Source organism: Monodelphis domestica, chromosome 1 (assembly GCF_027887165.1).
Source record: "Monodelphis domestica isolate mMonDom1 chromosome 1, mMonDom1.pri, whole genome shotgun sequence".
In the NCBI taxonomy this organism is placed as follows: domain Eukaryota; kingdom Metazoa; phylum Chordata; class Mammalia; order Didelphimorphia; family Didelphidae; genus Monodelphis; species Monodelphis domestica.
The window spans coordinates 422,306,986-422,324,172 of record NC_077227.1 but is presented as its reverse complement, the minus strand read 5'-3'; the positions used below and the strand labels follow the sequence as shown (position 1 = coordinate 422,324,172).

At 37.4% G+C, this 17,187-nt stretch overlaps 1 protein-coding gene across 19 annotated transcripts in view; it reads left to right on the top strand.

Annotated features, from left to right (window-relative positions):
- The window catches only part of TTLL11 (tubulin tyrosine ligase like 11), a 250,767-nt gene that overhangs the window by 202,832 nt on the left and 30,748 nt on the right, over positions 1-17,187 (top strand). For 11 of the 19 annotated variants that reach the window (XM_056812067.1, XM_056812081.1, XM_056812072.1 and 8 more), the window contains 2 exons: positions 13,647-13,753; positions 16,419-16,460. In XM_056812067.1, the coding sequence (XP_056668045.1) occupies positions 13,647-13,753; positions 16,419-16,460 (149 nt within the window). The remainder of the gene's footprint in view (positions 1-13,646; positions 13,754-16,418; positions 16,461-17,187) is intronic. The other 8 variants (XR_008915265.1, XM_056812079.1, XM_056812083.1 and 5 more) reach the window with 1 other exon arrangement.

Sequence of the window (17,187 nt, the reverse complement as noted above, 5' to 3'; positions counted from 1 at the left end):
TTTTTTTACAGTAGGTCAAATAACAAATGAAGAGGGTCTCAGGATGGTAGAGGTATGACTGGAGAGTATTGGGATAGTTGGAAGAGATGTGGAATTAGAATTGGCAAGATCTAGCAACTGATTGGATATATGCAGTGGGAGAGCCCTAGACATCATAGATGATTTTTTAGTTATAAGCCTGGATGACTTGGAGGATATTGATACCCTCTATAGAGAAAAGATAAATTTAGAGACAAAAATTCAGCTCCATATTGAACATATAGAGTTTAAGATGACCACATGTTTATATTGCTCTGGATTTCCCCTGCACCAATATTGTATCTTCCATTGGTAAATAGTCTTTATGAGCTGTTTTGATTAAAAAATAATCATGATGTAGTCAAACCTCTGGTTACAATAATTTTCTCTGGACTTGGTTTTGGTGGGCCTTAGATGAAAAGCACACAGTCTATCATTGGAAAGTTTCTCAAAACCTTCAACAATCTAGGGTACCCAGAGAGGCATTGAGATCATCAGGAGAGGATCTCTGTATAGAATATGCATGATAAAAGCTTCATGTAGCATGGATTCTAATAACTTTTTAACTCCTTATTTCAAAAATATGGCATAAGCTAGTAGACTTGCTGGTCAGAAAGACTTGAGTTCAAATTCTGACAGTCACTAGCTATATGGGTCTGGGCTGCTAATTTAACCTCTTAGCACCTCTATTGATCTGATAAATGGGATTAATAACTATAGCACCTTCCTTATAGTTTTGTTTTGAGACTCCAAATAGATAATATACGTAAAGGGATTTCCCAAATGATAAGTTTCTTTGTAAATTTTTATAATAATTATAATTATTATTCTATGATAATTATTGTTATAGTTTTTTATAAAACCCAAGAGTTAGGTGAGTAAGGGAGAAGGTTAAAGCTGGAAAAGACCTTAGAAAGTTAAAATGCAGAATATTGGGACTGAAAAGGACTTTAGATCATAGAATGTTAAACTTGGGTTTAGAACACAGAAAGTTATCATTGGGAGGGGAAACATAATATAATGAGGAGAACATTAAATTTAGAATTGAAGGGTCTGGATTTGAATTCTCCCTCTGCTACTATTTATTACCTGTATAAACATGGGCAAATAACTTCACTTGTCTGGACCTTACTTCAATGTAAAATGAAGAACTTTGAACACTTTTTGTCCCAGTTTTAAATAATTAATCCTTTAATACTAAAATATAGTATGTTAAAGCTGAGATAAAGAAAACCTCTTAAATGGAGAAGTATATTACATGATCTTGTTCAGCAGAACATAAAGAAATGTCATCAGAAAAGGGATTAAAGAACTGTATGAGTGGAAAGGTAACATGATCAAAAAAGCTAATGTGATTTTAGGCTGCACTAATAGAGAGGAATAAGGGATGTCAGCCAGGCATTGTATGGGAGGAAGAGAACATGGACAGGTCACGGGAAAGAGCAAACAGTGCAAATGGCTATCCAAGATGCAATACCAGCATCTTTGTGATGCCAGGAAAAAGCAGAAAAGTCTTCCAATGGAGTGGGTGGGTCCCTGTGGTGAATGAGAGTCATGCAGCTGGATGCAGCATGAATGAATTGGGATCTGTAACATTGGAGGGAAATCCTTAATTGATGAGATCCCATATCCACATGCACATTTGAATATATTGGGCAGCATATAACTCTAGGACAAGGAAAAATATAGGCCTACAATTCTCTGCTCTGGTCAAACTCTGAGCATTTATTAAACTTTTGGTAAATGGCAGGGGCTATGTTACACCTCAGGATACAAATACAAATAAGAGATCTCTGCCCTCAAGGAATTCTAATGAGGGAAGGCAACAGGGAGATGCAAAAGGGAGAATAGAAAGATAATGCAAAAGCTGACCCAACAGAGCCAAAGGACCCAGAGTCAGAGTCCAGGTTCTGACATGGAGTTAAGTATAGATGATCTGAGTGATGGCAAGCATGGCATATAGCAGTAGAATGTTATTTTCAGTGCCATATTTTAGAAATCCCAGTTTAGTACTGAAACAGAGAAACCGGAAGATAGATGGCAGAAAGTTAGCAGGATGGTGAGAATATAAGAAATCTTGTGATGGCTCTGTGGAGGATATGGGGCATATTCTGGAGAATATGGGATTGACTTTGTCATTCCTTCACTCAAAAACCTTCAGCAACTTCCCTATTGCCTTTATGATAAAATATAAACCTCAGTCTGGCATTTAAGGACCCCCACAATTAGGTCCCACCAATCTTTTCAGTTTATTTCATATAATTTCCTTTTGTAGATATACATTCTAATTAAACTTAGCTGTTAGCTATTCATTCCTTTGCCTCTTGCCTCATCATATTTACACAGTCTACTCTCCATGTCTGGAGTCCACTCACTTCTTATAATCTACCTCAAAGAATCATTGCTTTTCTAAAGCCTCCTCCACTTATTTTCACTGATTTGTCTTCAGATTCTCAAGTTATCCTGTATTATACTTTCATGTGGGTATGTTATGTCATCTTTCTCTCCCTTCCCCTCAGCACCAAGACCTCTAATTTTCAGGGCAAGAAATTGTTGTGTTTGGTCATGTTATTCTAAGTGCCTAACATAGTGATAGACATTTCAATATATAAAAGGGCCTTAGTAAATATTTATTTTATATTTATTTACATCATGTATTTGAAGGACTATTATGTGGAAAATAGTCTGCTTGTTCCCAGAAGGCAAAATTTAGGACCAACAGGGGAAAATTGCAGAAAGGCATATTTAGGTCCCATGTAATAAATAACTTATTAACAATCAGAGCTATCCAAATTGGAATTTCTGCCTTTAAAAGGAATGGGTTCAGGGGCATCTGGGTAGCTCAGTAGATTGAGAGCCAGGCCTACAGATGGGAGGTCCTAGGTTCAAATATGGCCTCAGATACTTCCCAGCTGTGTGACCCTGGGCAAGTCACTTGACCCCCATTGCCTAGCCCTTACCACTTTTCTGCCTTGGAGTCAATCCAAGATGGAAGGTAAGGGTTTTAAAAAATCAATAAATAAAATAAAATAAAAGGAATGAGTTCCTTTCACTGGAGGCTAACAAGCAGAATCTGGATGATCATTTCTCAGGGGTGTTGCAAAAAGGATTTCTGCTCAGATACTACTTGGATTAGATGGCCTTTAAGGTTTCCTCCAACTCTGAGAATCTGCAGATTTCAAGAAATGTTAACCAACCCGGATCTAGTTTTGAAGTTGTAGCTATAAAATACACTTTCTGATTTTTTTCATCCTTTTGTTCTCTATAATTAAAGTTATTTGCATGAAAAACTGATTTTTGTTCCTCAAGAATCTATTAGTTCCTGCAACCATCATTCCAATCTGTGGCCACACATTTGTTAATGGAAATGATCATGAAGTATAGAATTAAGAAGGATGTCTTCAGGTGGGGAATAGATGGCAACAAGCAAAGGACTCAAACAAAGAACATTTCTTCCCCTGCAAATGTCTTTAGTGATTAAGAATCTGGGAAGAAAAAAATGCACAACATATTTTATAACTGTTAATAGTTTTTCTTTTCAAATTGTACTGAGAGATCTCAGTAGCTCTTTAATATTAAAAAATTTTTCTCTACTATTTACTTAGGGAATTTAATAACAAGTAGTTGCTCTTGTTAAATTTTTCTCTTCTTGCTTTACATTCTTTTTCAATGTAAACTTAATATTTTTCCTGGTATTTCGATTCCAACTAAATATTGTGCCCTGAAAGTGACAAAAAAATATGTAGGATAGATAAAATCATAACATCATAGAGATAAAAAAGGAACTCAAGGAACATCTAGTATAACAGCTATCAAAAGCATAATAATAGAGTCATTACCTATTGATAATCATTGTTTGTTATGTCAGTAGTGCTTTAGTATTTACAAACTTGCTTTTCCCAATAGTTTAGTGAAGTATATTTGTCATAGAAGTATTATCTCAGTTTTATAGAGGAGGGAACTGATGGTATGACTGAAGTGCCCATGGTCACTTATCTATTAAATTCTAGGCCAAGACATGATGTTAGAGCTAGAAAAGTAACCTTAAGAGATCATCTTCCCGTCTCATATTTAGAGGTGAAGAAATGGACATCCATAGAGGGAAAGGGAGCTGGCAAAGCTGGTTTGTGGATCGAGGCTTCCTCATTCTAAATTCAGGACTCTTGCCAGTGCACCACACTGCCTCAAATCACTGGAAAGGAAATTGTGTCTGTCTGTGGACCACCTTCCTGACAACTCAAGTACAGACATAGGAAAAAGATAAACATTCCAATTTAATTTATTTTCAGTGTCCATCTCTTGTAATGTGTTGCATAGCTCAGCAACTTCACTAGTGAATTATGCTAATGTCAGTCTGGCCATATTATATTTTTCTCTTCTACCAATAAAATGAGAAATAATGAAGTGTCTTTTTCTTGTCTAGACTTGGCTCCATTAGCCATATTTTCTGTCTCTCGGTAGGTATATAAGAGCTGAACATACTGTCATTTATCAAACACCCCTCTTAAAAACTGCTGGGATGAATAGAATTGGTTTGGGTTTTTTTCCTTTCAGATCAAGAAATCTATTGTTGACAGCTTCTTTTGGGGGGAAAATACATTTTAGTTATTTTTCTTTCTAATAAAATTATTAATTTGAGGGGCAATCTGTGGAATTCATGATGGTGATTGTTATTGTTTAGTCATGTCCAACTCTTTGAGACTCCTTGGACCATACTTTTCATAGGGTTTTCTTCACAAAAAATATTGAAGTGATTTGCCATTTCCTTTTCCAGTGGATTAAGGCAAACAGAAATTAAATGTCTTACCAAGGGTCACAAAACTAGTAAGTACCTTAGATTGTATTTGAACTCAGGTCTTCCTGACTCCAAGCCCTGCATTTCTAGCCACTGAGTAGCCCAAGTGCCTCTATTCCATGATAATAACAACTTTTCACCCTTCCTAGCCCCTTAGTCTTGAAAAGAAAGGACTACTATACCCATTTATCTATTCTACCTATACCTTTCATTGCCTTTGCAAGGATATTGTAGTACTACTTGATTATCTTTGAAAATCAATAGCAACTTTAGATTTTATTACACATATCATATGAAATAATTTCCTTCCCTCCAACTTTGCCAGTTGGACTCATGTAGAATTTTGAATGATAAAATGTTAAAACTGGAAGGGACCTTTAAAATACAAGATTTTAGAACATAGAAAATTAAAGCATTAAAGTACAGAATGTTAGTTTAGGAAAGGATTTGGGAGGTCAGCTAGCCCTTATTTTTTTTTTCCAAGTAGAAAAACTGCAGCTTGGAAAGAAGCAGTGATTTGCACCTCTTTAAATGTAGTGAGTGCAGTCTTTGCTGGGTTTCTGGCTTTTTCACTACCAATCTAGTACTTTTTCTGATAGGTTAATCAACCAGTTAGCCAGCATTTAAATACTTACTATGTTCTAGATGCTAGGGAGACAAAAAGACAAAAACAAAAAATCAACCAACCCTGTCCTCAAAGAGCTTCTATTCTTTCAGGAGAGATATGGACTTATCTTACTATATACAAAATAAGTACTAGATAAATACAGAGTAAATATGTGGAGAGGAACTAGCAGCGGGGGGATTGAGAAAGGCTTGAACTGAGCTTTTGAAGAGATATCAATGACTAAGAGAGGTAGAGATGAGGCTAAAAAATACATCCCAGGCGTGGGCATACAATCTTTTTAACAAAGACAAGTGGATGACAAATAGAATGTTATATGTGAGGAGCCAAAAAAGAAGAAGTAATAGTAGTAGTTGTAGCATTTGCCTGAACAGTACAGTTTGTGAAGTGGAGAAGGAGGGTATCATTAGGCTAAAAGTTAAGTTGGCATCACCTTGTGAATGGCTTTAAATACCAATGTAATATAGGGAGAGAGAGAATGGAGTCTCCTCCTACTGGGTCAGGACCAGAGTGAGGTAGCGGTGGAATGGGATCAAGTAGAAAGAGAAAGGGGATGGATTGATTTCCCTCTCTCTTCTCCCTGGCAAACCCCACTCTGGCTGCCTTCAAGATCACAAACTTCTGTTCTCTCAGAGACTTGATTGAAATAAATATGATATAAACAGCTTCTCCCTCTCTGAGGAGAGAAATGTAACTTCCCTCCCCCCAATCTTCAAAGTCTCCTTCCTTTCTTAGATACTATGAAGCCAGTCACTTGCGCTTATGAACAGTTGTTTATTCTAAGGGAACAAATGAAGGGTAGGGTAACTGAATTGGGAAATGAGGTATTGGGAAAGGAGCAGGAGGTCCCTAGAAATAACTGAACCCCTTCTCCCAAAGTCTAGCAAGATCAGGCTTTGCTTGCCTGACCCCCCCTAAGGTCAGTTGTGAAGATGTCCTGACTTTCTAGCTGCCTTGGCTGTTATAACAAGTTCAAGGACTTCAGGGGATTCAGAGGAATTCTTCTTACAGTGAACAGCTTTCTGTTGGAATTCCTATTCACTCAACTTGTCTTCTCTGGAAACTGGGTTAGGAGTCACAGGAGGAGGGTGCTGGTCCAGAGGTCTGATCAGGTCCTCCTTTCTGTTGGGCTTCCCAGAAAGAAGTCAGTTCGGAACTGTCCAGATCCTCTTACTTCCTCTCTCCTTCCTTCAGAACTCTCTTTACTTCCTGCCCTTTCCCCATTCCAGTTGGTCCTGCAGCCTGTAAAATCTGCTTCTTTCTTCCTTCTGGCAGGTTAAGTCCAAGTTCCTCTCTTACACCAAACAGAGAAGTTTGAATATGATCCTAAAGGAGCCATTAGAGTTTATTAAGTAGGTAAATTCCATGGACAGATTTGTCCTTTAAGAAAATCACTTTGGGGGGCAGCTGGGTAGCTCAGTGGATTGAGAGCTAGCCCTAGAGACGGGATGTCCTAGGTTCAAATCTGGCCTCAGACACTTCCCAGCTGTGTGACCCTGGGCAAGTCACTTGACCCCCATTGCCTTAAAAAAAAAAAAGAAAGAAAGAAAATCACTTTGGCAGCTGCATGGAGGATGGTATTAGAGAGGAGAAAAAACCTGAGGCAGGAAGAACAAACTGGAATACTTGAAACAATTAGAGATTATGAGAATCCAAAAAGAATAGGTGAGCATGTGAATGAAGAGAAGGCATGCATACAAGAAATATTAAGGAAAGAGCAGCTAGGTGGCTCAGTGAACAGAGAACTGGCCTGGAAACAGGAGATCCTGTGTTCAAATGTGACCTCAGATACTTTCTTGCTGTGTGAATCTGGGCAAGCTACTTAACCCTAATTGCCTAGCCCTTACCACTCCTCTGCCTTGGGACAAATACTTGGTATCTATTCTAAGACAGAATGTAAGAGTCTCTAAGAGAAAAAAAAAAAGAAAGAAAAGAAAGATAAAGAAAAAATAAATGTTAAGGAGATGGAATCAACAAGATTTGGCAACTATTTGGATATGTGAACTAAAGAAGCATGTGAAATTGAAGATGACTTTGAGATGGCAAACCTGGATGGCAGGAATGATGGTGGTATCCTCAACAGAAAAGGAAAAGTTTAGAGGTGTAATGCATTGGGGGAGGGGGATAGTGAGTTCTATTTATGTTGTTTGAGGGGCCTATAGGATATCCATTTTGAAATGTTGCACAGGCAAACAATCGCTCTTGCAAACATCAGACCAACACTGAAATGTTCTGCGGGGATTAGTGTCTTTTAAAGGCAGATGGCAATGTCTACTAGTATGCACGAGGGGTTCAGAAACAGGAAAGCTTTTCATATACGTGCATGTGATTCCTACAGTCTTCTTATCATAATTCAGTGCTATACTGAATATAGTTCCCTTGCCAGCAAGTTCTCTGCATGAATTACTTTCTAAGCTAAAAATCCATATTAGTCCCAAAGGCTTTTTTTCATGAGCCAAAAAAAAAGAACTTCAACTTCACAAACATTTATGAAGTCCCTACTATGTGCAGAACTTGGCACTGGAGGAGATGCAAAAATTAAATAAGACAAACCCTCCCTTCCTGGAAATCTCTAAAGTATAACATGCACAAATAACTGCAATAATAATTCATAATTTTATAGTGTTTTAAAGTTGTTTCCTCTCCAAAGTGTTCTTGAGGTAGATTTAGTACAAAGCTAATTATCCTCATTTTACATATGGGAAGTTTGGGACTCAGAATAAGGTCATTGTACAAAGTAGTGAGTGTCTGGACTAAAATGATCAGTGCATGGGAAATGCGTAAACCAAGTACTTTATATGGCCAGAGGAAGGATGGATCATTCCTAACTTGGGAATATTGAGGAAGGCTTTCTGGCAGAGATGACTGTGTGTTATATGAGTAGGTCTAGTAGAGGCAAGGGAGAGCATACCTAGCATAGGAAATTGCTTGAGTAAAAGGCTTGGAATTGGGACCAAGTAGGGCAGCAAGAGAGGGCAATCTAATTTGGTTATTGAAGTATAGCACATAAAAGAAAGGGAATAATATTAGATAAGGTTAGAAAGGCAGAATAGTGACAAATTGTGACATTGCCAGCCAGGATCAGAAATGACAAAAACTTTCAACTGATTTTCTATCATGACCCATGATTTAAGCCAGAAGTAACCCCTACATTTTTTTCTAATATTGTTAATTATTTTCCTACTGGGTTAGCTGTTTTGGCTGATTAAGTATTCTACTTCAATAGAGCGTTGCCATCATCATATGCATATCATATATGCATCATCAGTTTTCAAAAGATCTGAATCTGAATATCACAGAATGTATTTATTAAGATCTTAGAGTTTAGAACTTCAAGTAGCCTAGAAATCTAATCTTACTGTCTCATTTTATAGATGAGAAAATTGAGACCCAAAGAAGTATAGCAACCAAGTCCAAATTCAGAATCCTTACCTTTTTAAGTAGCCTCCCTCAACATAGGAATCTTCTCTCAATCTACCTTTAAATCACCTCTCATGATTCCTTTGTCTAAATCCTCTGTTTTAGCCAAACCATTTTATTCAGTTTCTCCCAAATACAGCTTATACCGTCCTACATCCATACCTTTGCTTTACTCTGAACCTAGTCTAGAATGCCATCCCCTTGTCCTCTTTCCTATCCTTTAAGGTCAATCCAAGTCCCACATCCTCCACAAAATCTTTCCTGACCAACTTAGCTGTAGTCAGGTGACTGTAATATAGTAGAAAGGAGTCAAAAAACCTTAGGCAAGTGATTTGGCCCCTTTTGGTCTTAATTTTTATAATTGCAAAATAAAGGGGTAGAATAGATAACCTCCAAGATTCCTTCTAGCACTTATTCTTGTGATCTTCTGACACAGGTTCATGATACCTTGGGCAAGTTCTGTGACCATTCAGAGTCTCTCATATCTACAAAGTGGGGAGAATAATTCCTATGCTACCAACCTCATAGAGTTATTATTAAGATTAAAAGTTATAAAAGAAGTGTTGTGCTTGTAAACCTTAAAGCACTATGTGAATGCCAGCTATTACATTTAACATTGGTAAGGGAACCTAGAGATCATCTGATATAGGAGTTCTTAACTTTGTGTGTCATGGACCCCTTTAAAATCTGATGAAGTATATGACCCCCCTTCTCAGAACTGTGTTTTTTTAATGTTTAAAATAAAGTATGTAGGATCATAAAACCAATTACATTGAAAAACAATAACCAAAATATTTTTAAATATTCTTGGACTTCAGGTTAAGATCCCCTGATTTAGTCCATTCCCTCCTTTTACAAATAAGAAATAGAAATAAGAAATTTGCAAATAAGAAAATAGAAGCCAGAAAAGTGAATTTTCCAAGATCAGCTAGATATGGCAGCCCAGCTGGGATTATGACTCCGATATCCTGATTCCCAGTGTTACCATCTCCTCTACTTGTTTTGTGTCAATGAAAGGGATTTGTTATAATGGACACAGGATAAGTGGAGAATTCTCTTTGGTAAATTATTGCTCCTGCTGTGGGTTTGACACTTCTATTTTCCACCTGTCAGAAAAAGTGACTTTATACCAGTGGTCAGTTAGACTTTCCTTTTTATACTCCATTAACCCAAAGAGCAGGCTAGGCAGAACTCACATCAACTTGGCTGGCAGTCAGTACAGAGAACATTGATATTATAATTAAATAAAATACAGATCATCACTAATGATGTTGAAAATTTGCAATCAGAATCACTGTAATGCCTTTGGGAAGACTAGAACAAGAAAAATATAGAGTCAGCTATTTAAGCAACAAGACCTCAAAATCTGAACTGTCAACGAATCCTGCCACACTTTGACTAGGGTCTGGTAAGAAGATGCTGACATACTTTGAAGGCTTTCCTTGGGAAGCAGTCAGTTTATATGTTGTCTTAGCAATCATTGCTTGGGAAAGAACTGATTAAGCTATGCTACTTAAATGCATCCATACACAGTTACCCTAAATAGTGACAATTTGGTATTTCCCTAGACCAGTGATCTCAGTGTCTTTGGCACCGCCCCCCCCACCACTGCAAGTCAAACACTTCACACTCTTATCTAGTATAATTTATATCTGTCTTTCACTGGATCCTCCATATGAAATTTCTTCCATGCCCTGGAGGCCTTCCTCTGGTTCTTTTTAATGTTTTGTGAGAATAGTGTACCAAAACCAGTAGAATGTCAAAACCTAAAGAAGTCTGCTACTTTGGAGTAGGCTCCCCAAGACTGCTATGGTTATAATATAGGAAGCATTATTTGACCCTAAAACTAAAAAGTTATAAACCAAGTGCCATGTGATATACAAGAAGATATTTTTGACTAGGAGAATCAAGGTGGGTTTCCTTGGGGAGGTAATATTAAAGCTTGCCCTTGAAGAATGGATCAAGAGGACCTGGGTTCAAATATGACCTCAGACACTTCCTAGCTGTGTGGCCCTGGGCAAGTCACTTATCCCCACTTGCCTACTAGCCCTTATTGCCTTTCTACCTTAGAACCAATACTTAATATTGATTATGAGAGAAAAGATAAGAGTTTTTAAAATAGGCAAAACAATGAACAGGGTACAAAGGATGAATTAACAGGTCTCAGTAATTGATTGTGCTTCAGAAGTGGAGAGAGAATCAAAGGGGAGCCTGAGAGTTAGAGCCTTGTTGGTTGGGAAAACAGCAGTATCATTAATAGAACTAAAGCAGTGAGATCAAATCAAAGCATTTATTAAATAGTATTAAAGTGTCAGGCACTGTTAAGTACAGATTTAAAGGAGAAGATGAAGAATTTGGTTTTAGAATGTTAAAACTTGAGGGACTACTAAGACATAGGAGCTAGAAGCAGCAATATCACCTTAAGTACCACTTATTTTCTCTTCATTTTACAGATGAGAAAACTGAGACCACAAAATGTGATAGCTAGCAGGTAGTGTGGATTTAGAACTTAAGAAAGGAGGTCACTGAACCCATGTGTGCCCTTGGTCTTTAAGGCCATTTGGCTACTCAGGTCCTTTTCAAATAGCTTTTATTAGGTCAAATCTATAACAATAATCATCTCTAAGAACCTCTCTATCATTTCAGGAGGAGAATAAAGGGGTATGGACTGAGTTTCCTCCTGGATGTTTAGGGGAATATAGCAAATTTTCTTGCTTACGTAAAAATCCTTAGATGACAGATTGAAAGATTGGAGAAACTAAAAAGCCTTGAACACTCTCGTATGTAAAATTGGCTCTTGGGATTCATCTGCAGAGCATTTTAAACCTGAAATTGCTTTTGGACAGCAATAATGTCTTAAGTCTATGCAAATGATACACTGTTATCATTTGATCATCCAAGCATATACCATCAGCTGCCTCAACTTTAACATCGGAGCCAGGGAGTGTTCTATGCCTTGAGCTTTGGGATTTGTCTTTTCTTCTGCCTTTCTGAGACTAATCAGAATAGAAACCTAGGCAGATGAACAGTGAAGACATGGGCACATCTGTTGAAATAGAATGTTATTCCTCTGGGACCTTAATAGTCTTAAGATACTGCAATGATGTGGACACATATATAAATGGACAAACAGACATCATCACCAAACCAAATTGGTTAAATCAATCAACATCTTCACAAACACATCTGTTAGTGAAAAGGATCACTAACTGAGAATGGTAGAATTTTATCCTTATTTAACCTTTATCTTCAGGCATAGAATATTCTCTGGCTTCAATGTTAAAGTTTAGACAGTTGACAGTATATGCTTATATGATTGTAACATTTAATTGCCACCTCTAGGAAGCGTTCTTCTCTATCTGATTCCCTTCCTCCCTCCAGATATTAGTAATAACAGCTTATATTTATATAATGACGTGGGGGTTGCAAAACACACACATGCACATATAACATATATGTGTGTATATAGACATATATATGATGTGTTTTGTTCATCATGATAATCTTGTTTGTTAGGTATTATATATAACACTTTGCTTTACATTTCTATGATGTAGTTGTCATGTAATATTGTATATTATAGTTATCTGTATTTTCTTTTATCCCCTCTACTAACCTGTAAGATACAAAACCCAGTAGTCTTAAACACAGAAAAAGAATTCAATAAATATTTTTTATGAATGAATGAATCAACCAATCCATCATCCCATCATCAGATATATAAAACTCACATGTATAAAAGGCTATGTGGTATTTTAAAAAATCTAAAGAAATCTCACAGAAACCAAAGGACTCTTCTAGATTACCTTATCCAGTCCTACATTTTACACAGAGTAAATTGAACCACAGAGAGAAAAGATCAAGTTCCCAAGGTCACACAGCTAGTATGGCAAAGTCTGGACTAGACTCAGGCTTTTTTGCAAAGAGCACTGAAATTGTAATCAGAAGCAGAGAGGTTGAGCCCTAACTCTTCTACTTCCTTCTTCTGTGGCCTTAAGGAAGTCATTTACTCTCTTTGATCCCTAGATTCACAATCAGTTAAATAGGAAAAATAGTTCATGTTCTGCCTCCTTCTCTCATAGGCCTTTCAGGAGACTTAAAAGAGATAATAGATGTGGAACTGGAAAGCATTTTCCAAATGAGGCTTTTTCATGACCTTATCTATAGGGCTATTGTGAGAAAAGGGCTTTTTAAGCTCTAAAATACATAAACGTAAACTATAATAATTATTATTTAAGTACTTCAAGACCCGAAAATACTCTCTTTCTACCACTACTGGTTTCAACTTGTCTATGTCATGATTAGTTGCATTATCTTCTGTGAATGGAACAGTTCCACCCTGCTGTCCACCTTTCTGGTGGTGAATATATACACCAGGCAAGTCCTTGGTGCTGTATTCAAGTCATGTATAGCTCTGCAGAATGTATTGGACATTATATTATATTGGCATGATTTTAAAAGAAACCAAGGTCACCTACATACCATGATATATCATTAGAAGAGAACTTTGGGGGAAGATGATGATAATGATGATAGTTGATGATGAAGGACATTTATTTTCATAATGATAATGGCAATGATATTGATGGTAGTAATGATACTGGTAATGATGATGGTTATGAGGACAATGGTGGGGATAGTGATATTGCTTGTGATAATGATAGTTATTATAATGATGATGGTGTCAATGGTATTGTTGATGTTGAAGATGATGGTTGCTTTTTAGCTTATTACTGCCGTTTGGGGGGATCACTACTATAATAACATATCTCTTAAATATCTATTCAGGAACTGCAAACTCAGTAGCAGCACCTTCTCAATGGCATCTGTAGATATTCTGTATATTGACATAACAAGAAGGTGGAACTCCATGGGCCTTGAACAGAAGGAATCAGGTAATCCATTTTTTAAGATTCTCTTTCATAGACTAAAGTAATAAGGGAGATTTCTTCTTTCTAGATATATGCTTACTAGTTCAGGAAGGGGGCAGGAACTCTACCAAAGTTAGAGGGGGGAAAGTAGTCTCTAAGGGGAGTTCTGTCATTTCTATTTCTAAGGGACAGTAGGGAGGAAGAGGCTTAGCTTTTATGATGCAAAAAAATGACCATCAAGAAGTAGAGACCCTGGGGCAGCTGGGTGGCTCAGTGGATTGAGAGCCAGACCCAGAGATGAGAGGTCCTAGGTTTAGATCTGGCCTCAGACACTTCCTAGCTGTGTGACCTTGGACAAGTCACTTGACCCCTATTGCCTAGCCCTTAGGTAAGGTTTAAAAAAAAAAGTAGAGACCCAGCTGGATTCTTTGCATCCCTTACATTCCCAGCAGAACACATCCTATACACAGACAAGAGTTATTGGTCACCTTTGTGCTATAAATTCTGGGGCACTTAGGAGTTTTAGTCACCATTGTTAGTACCAAGACCTTGCATAATGAAGTCAATTTTGTAACAATCTCAGACTATGTCTAAATATTTCCACATGGATTGCATAAGAGCCATGAAATGTCCTATTGAAAATTTCCTTTACAGGCCTAACCTTTACCTCTGACCAAAGAGAGTTAACATTTCCCATGATGTTTCAGAGTCAAAACAATGGAACTGTCATCATGGCCATAGCCAACTCTTTATTTTTATTCACATCTCTTCTACCAACTGGAAATCTCTTGGTGGGAACAAGCATCCCATAAAATTCTTTCTTCCTGGGAAATCCTAGTAATTTGTCTCATGTCATACTTAACCTTCATTGTTGTTCTCCCCTTCTAGCTATCACCACTAACATTATTGTGCTTAGGGCCAGGAGAAATGGTAGCTTTGGCTTTTAACAATAAATATGGTTGAAATTTCATTTGGTAATGGTGGCATTATGAGCTAGGTGGCTGAGTGTTTTGAGAGCCAGGCCTAGAGATGGGAGGTCCTGGGTTTGAATTTGGTCGCAGACACTTGCTAGCTGTGTGACCCTGGGCAAATCACTTAACCATTGCCTAGCTTTATCACTCTTCTACTTTAGAATCAATTCTAGGACCAAATGTAAGGTTTAAAAAAATAATTCAGTTGCTTATCCTGATCCTTGGCCCTAGAGTAAAAGCTATTACTCCAATTCATCCCTACCCCCCCCCTTTTTTTGCTTTTGAAACAAGAGCCAAATTCAGTGAATAAGACAGTTCGATGGCTCTACAGGGTGAGAGCCTCTATCATAGGGCTGCAGTTGGCAGCTAGCTTTCCATCTTTGCATTGGCAGTGGGGAGAGAGACTTGAGATCCAGCTCCTTCAGGGATAAGTATCCTGATTAATTGTCACTTGAGGACTTAGAGCTCTTGTGTCACAATCAGACACTAAAATTTCTGCTGATGCCTTCATAAAAGCCAAAGAAGTGTTTGGCTTCAGAGCCAAATACAGACGGTAGCAGGATTCTGCAATAGGGAAAGGCCAGGATGAGGGGGAGGAGGGCAGAGTAGAATTATTAAATATTGAAATTGATCAGGAGCTGCAGTAGGAAGCTATTTATCATGTTTATTGCTTCCTACTAACATTACCATCTGGTCCATTGTTCATTCAGGATTAGCTTTTCATGTTCTGGTTGCATCTTAAATTGCTCTGCAGAAGGAGCCCTAGCTTAGAACTGACCAGGAGATGTTTTCCTGGATGAGCTTTTTTGGGGTCTGCTAGTGTATTTTCACTTTTGCTGACCAAGATAAGAAAATGAAGAAAGTACTTATTTTTAGCACATTCTAACAAGCAAAATCATGAGCTATAAGTTTTCCTCTCCTTATAACACTCCTGTGAAGTACAGAGTAGAAGTACAATGATCATTCCCATCCTACAGATAAGGAAATTTAGGACAAGAGAGGCAGAGTAACTCATTGACAGTTACACAAATAGTAAACATTACCACCAAGATTCTAACCCGGGTTGAGTTCTGGACTTTTAAATCCAGCAAGTCTTACTTTATTGAGAAGCAAGCCTAGTAATGAAGCCCTGAGACATCATTGAAAGATATCTCTTGGGAGCCAGCCAAGTTTTATCTACAGTTTAGATGACAAAGGAGGGACTTTGTTTCTGATATCTGCAGCTGGTGTCAAATGAGACCAAAAAGCATGAAAGGGAACTTAGGGCAAATTTAGGGCCACTTTCTTAAGTACAACTGATTCTGTGGCCAGTAGGCTAATATAAACTTCAACCATTTTGTATTCCCACGTATATGAAATGAAGAGAAAAAGCTCTTGACAACTCTGAAATGGAAGACAAAGGAGTTATTGGTAGTGGTGGGAATCTGGTTCTTATGTTCCCTGAAATGAGTAATGGTGAAGTTGAGGATTAGAATATTGCTAGAGCTAAAAAGGTGCATAGTCAATAAGTGTCTACTATGTGCCCAGACACTGTGCTAAGTGCTAAAGATATTTTTTTTAAAAGGCTCCAAAAAATAGTCCTTTCTCTCAAGTAATTTACAGTTATGGAATATAGAGTTAGCCCACAGAATGTTGGAACTCAAAGAGTTCTTAGAACATAGAATCATAGAATATTGGAACTTTAATCATTTAGTTTAACAAACCCCTTTATTTTATAGATAAGAATGCTGAGCCTAAGAAAAGAGAAGTGACCGCCCAAGGTAATAAGTAGAGTTAGCGGCCAAATTAGAACTAGATCCTAGCTCTACTAATCCAAAGGTCAAAGGATCATAGATTTAATGTTGGAAGGGATCTTAAAGGCCATAAGACCAATCTCCTCATTTTATGGATAAGTAAACTGAGACCCAGAAAAGTTAAATGATTTGCCCAAAGTTGCATAGCCGATTAATGTTTAAGGCAGGATTTAACTTTTTGTCTTCCTGACTCCAAACCCAGTACTTTATTCATTATCTTTCCCTTTTGCCTCAGTGTCTGTCACTAGAATGCCTACTTTTTGTTAGTGTCAACCGAAAGCCATTGTCTCATATTCAGAATCTCAGGGGTCAGATCAGAATACTAATAATAATATGTTCTCTTAGAACTTGTTGGTTTTCAAGGTATTTTCCCTGTCCATTATTTCATGTCATTCTTATCACAATCCTGTGGAGAATATTAAGCAGGGAAAATGTTATTTCCATTTGACAAATGATTAAATTAAGTCTTAAAAGGTTAAAGAGACTTTTAATATGATGGTATTAGGAAATGACAGGCAACATAGAATTGGAATACAGATCTCCTTTCTTCTTCTTTCCATTAAATAATTTCTTCAAATGATATAAAAAACATCTGAACAGAAAAAGATAACAATGAACATGTAGTATTTTCCCTTATGACCATTTGCTTTAAGAAATGACTACAAGAGTATGTTGAGAGGGGGCAGCTAGATGG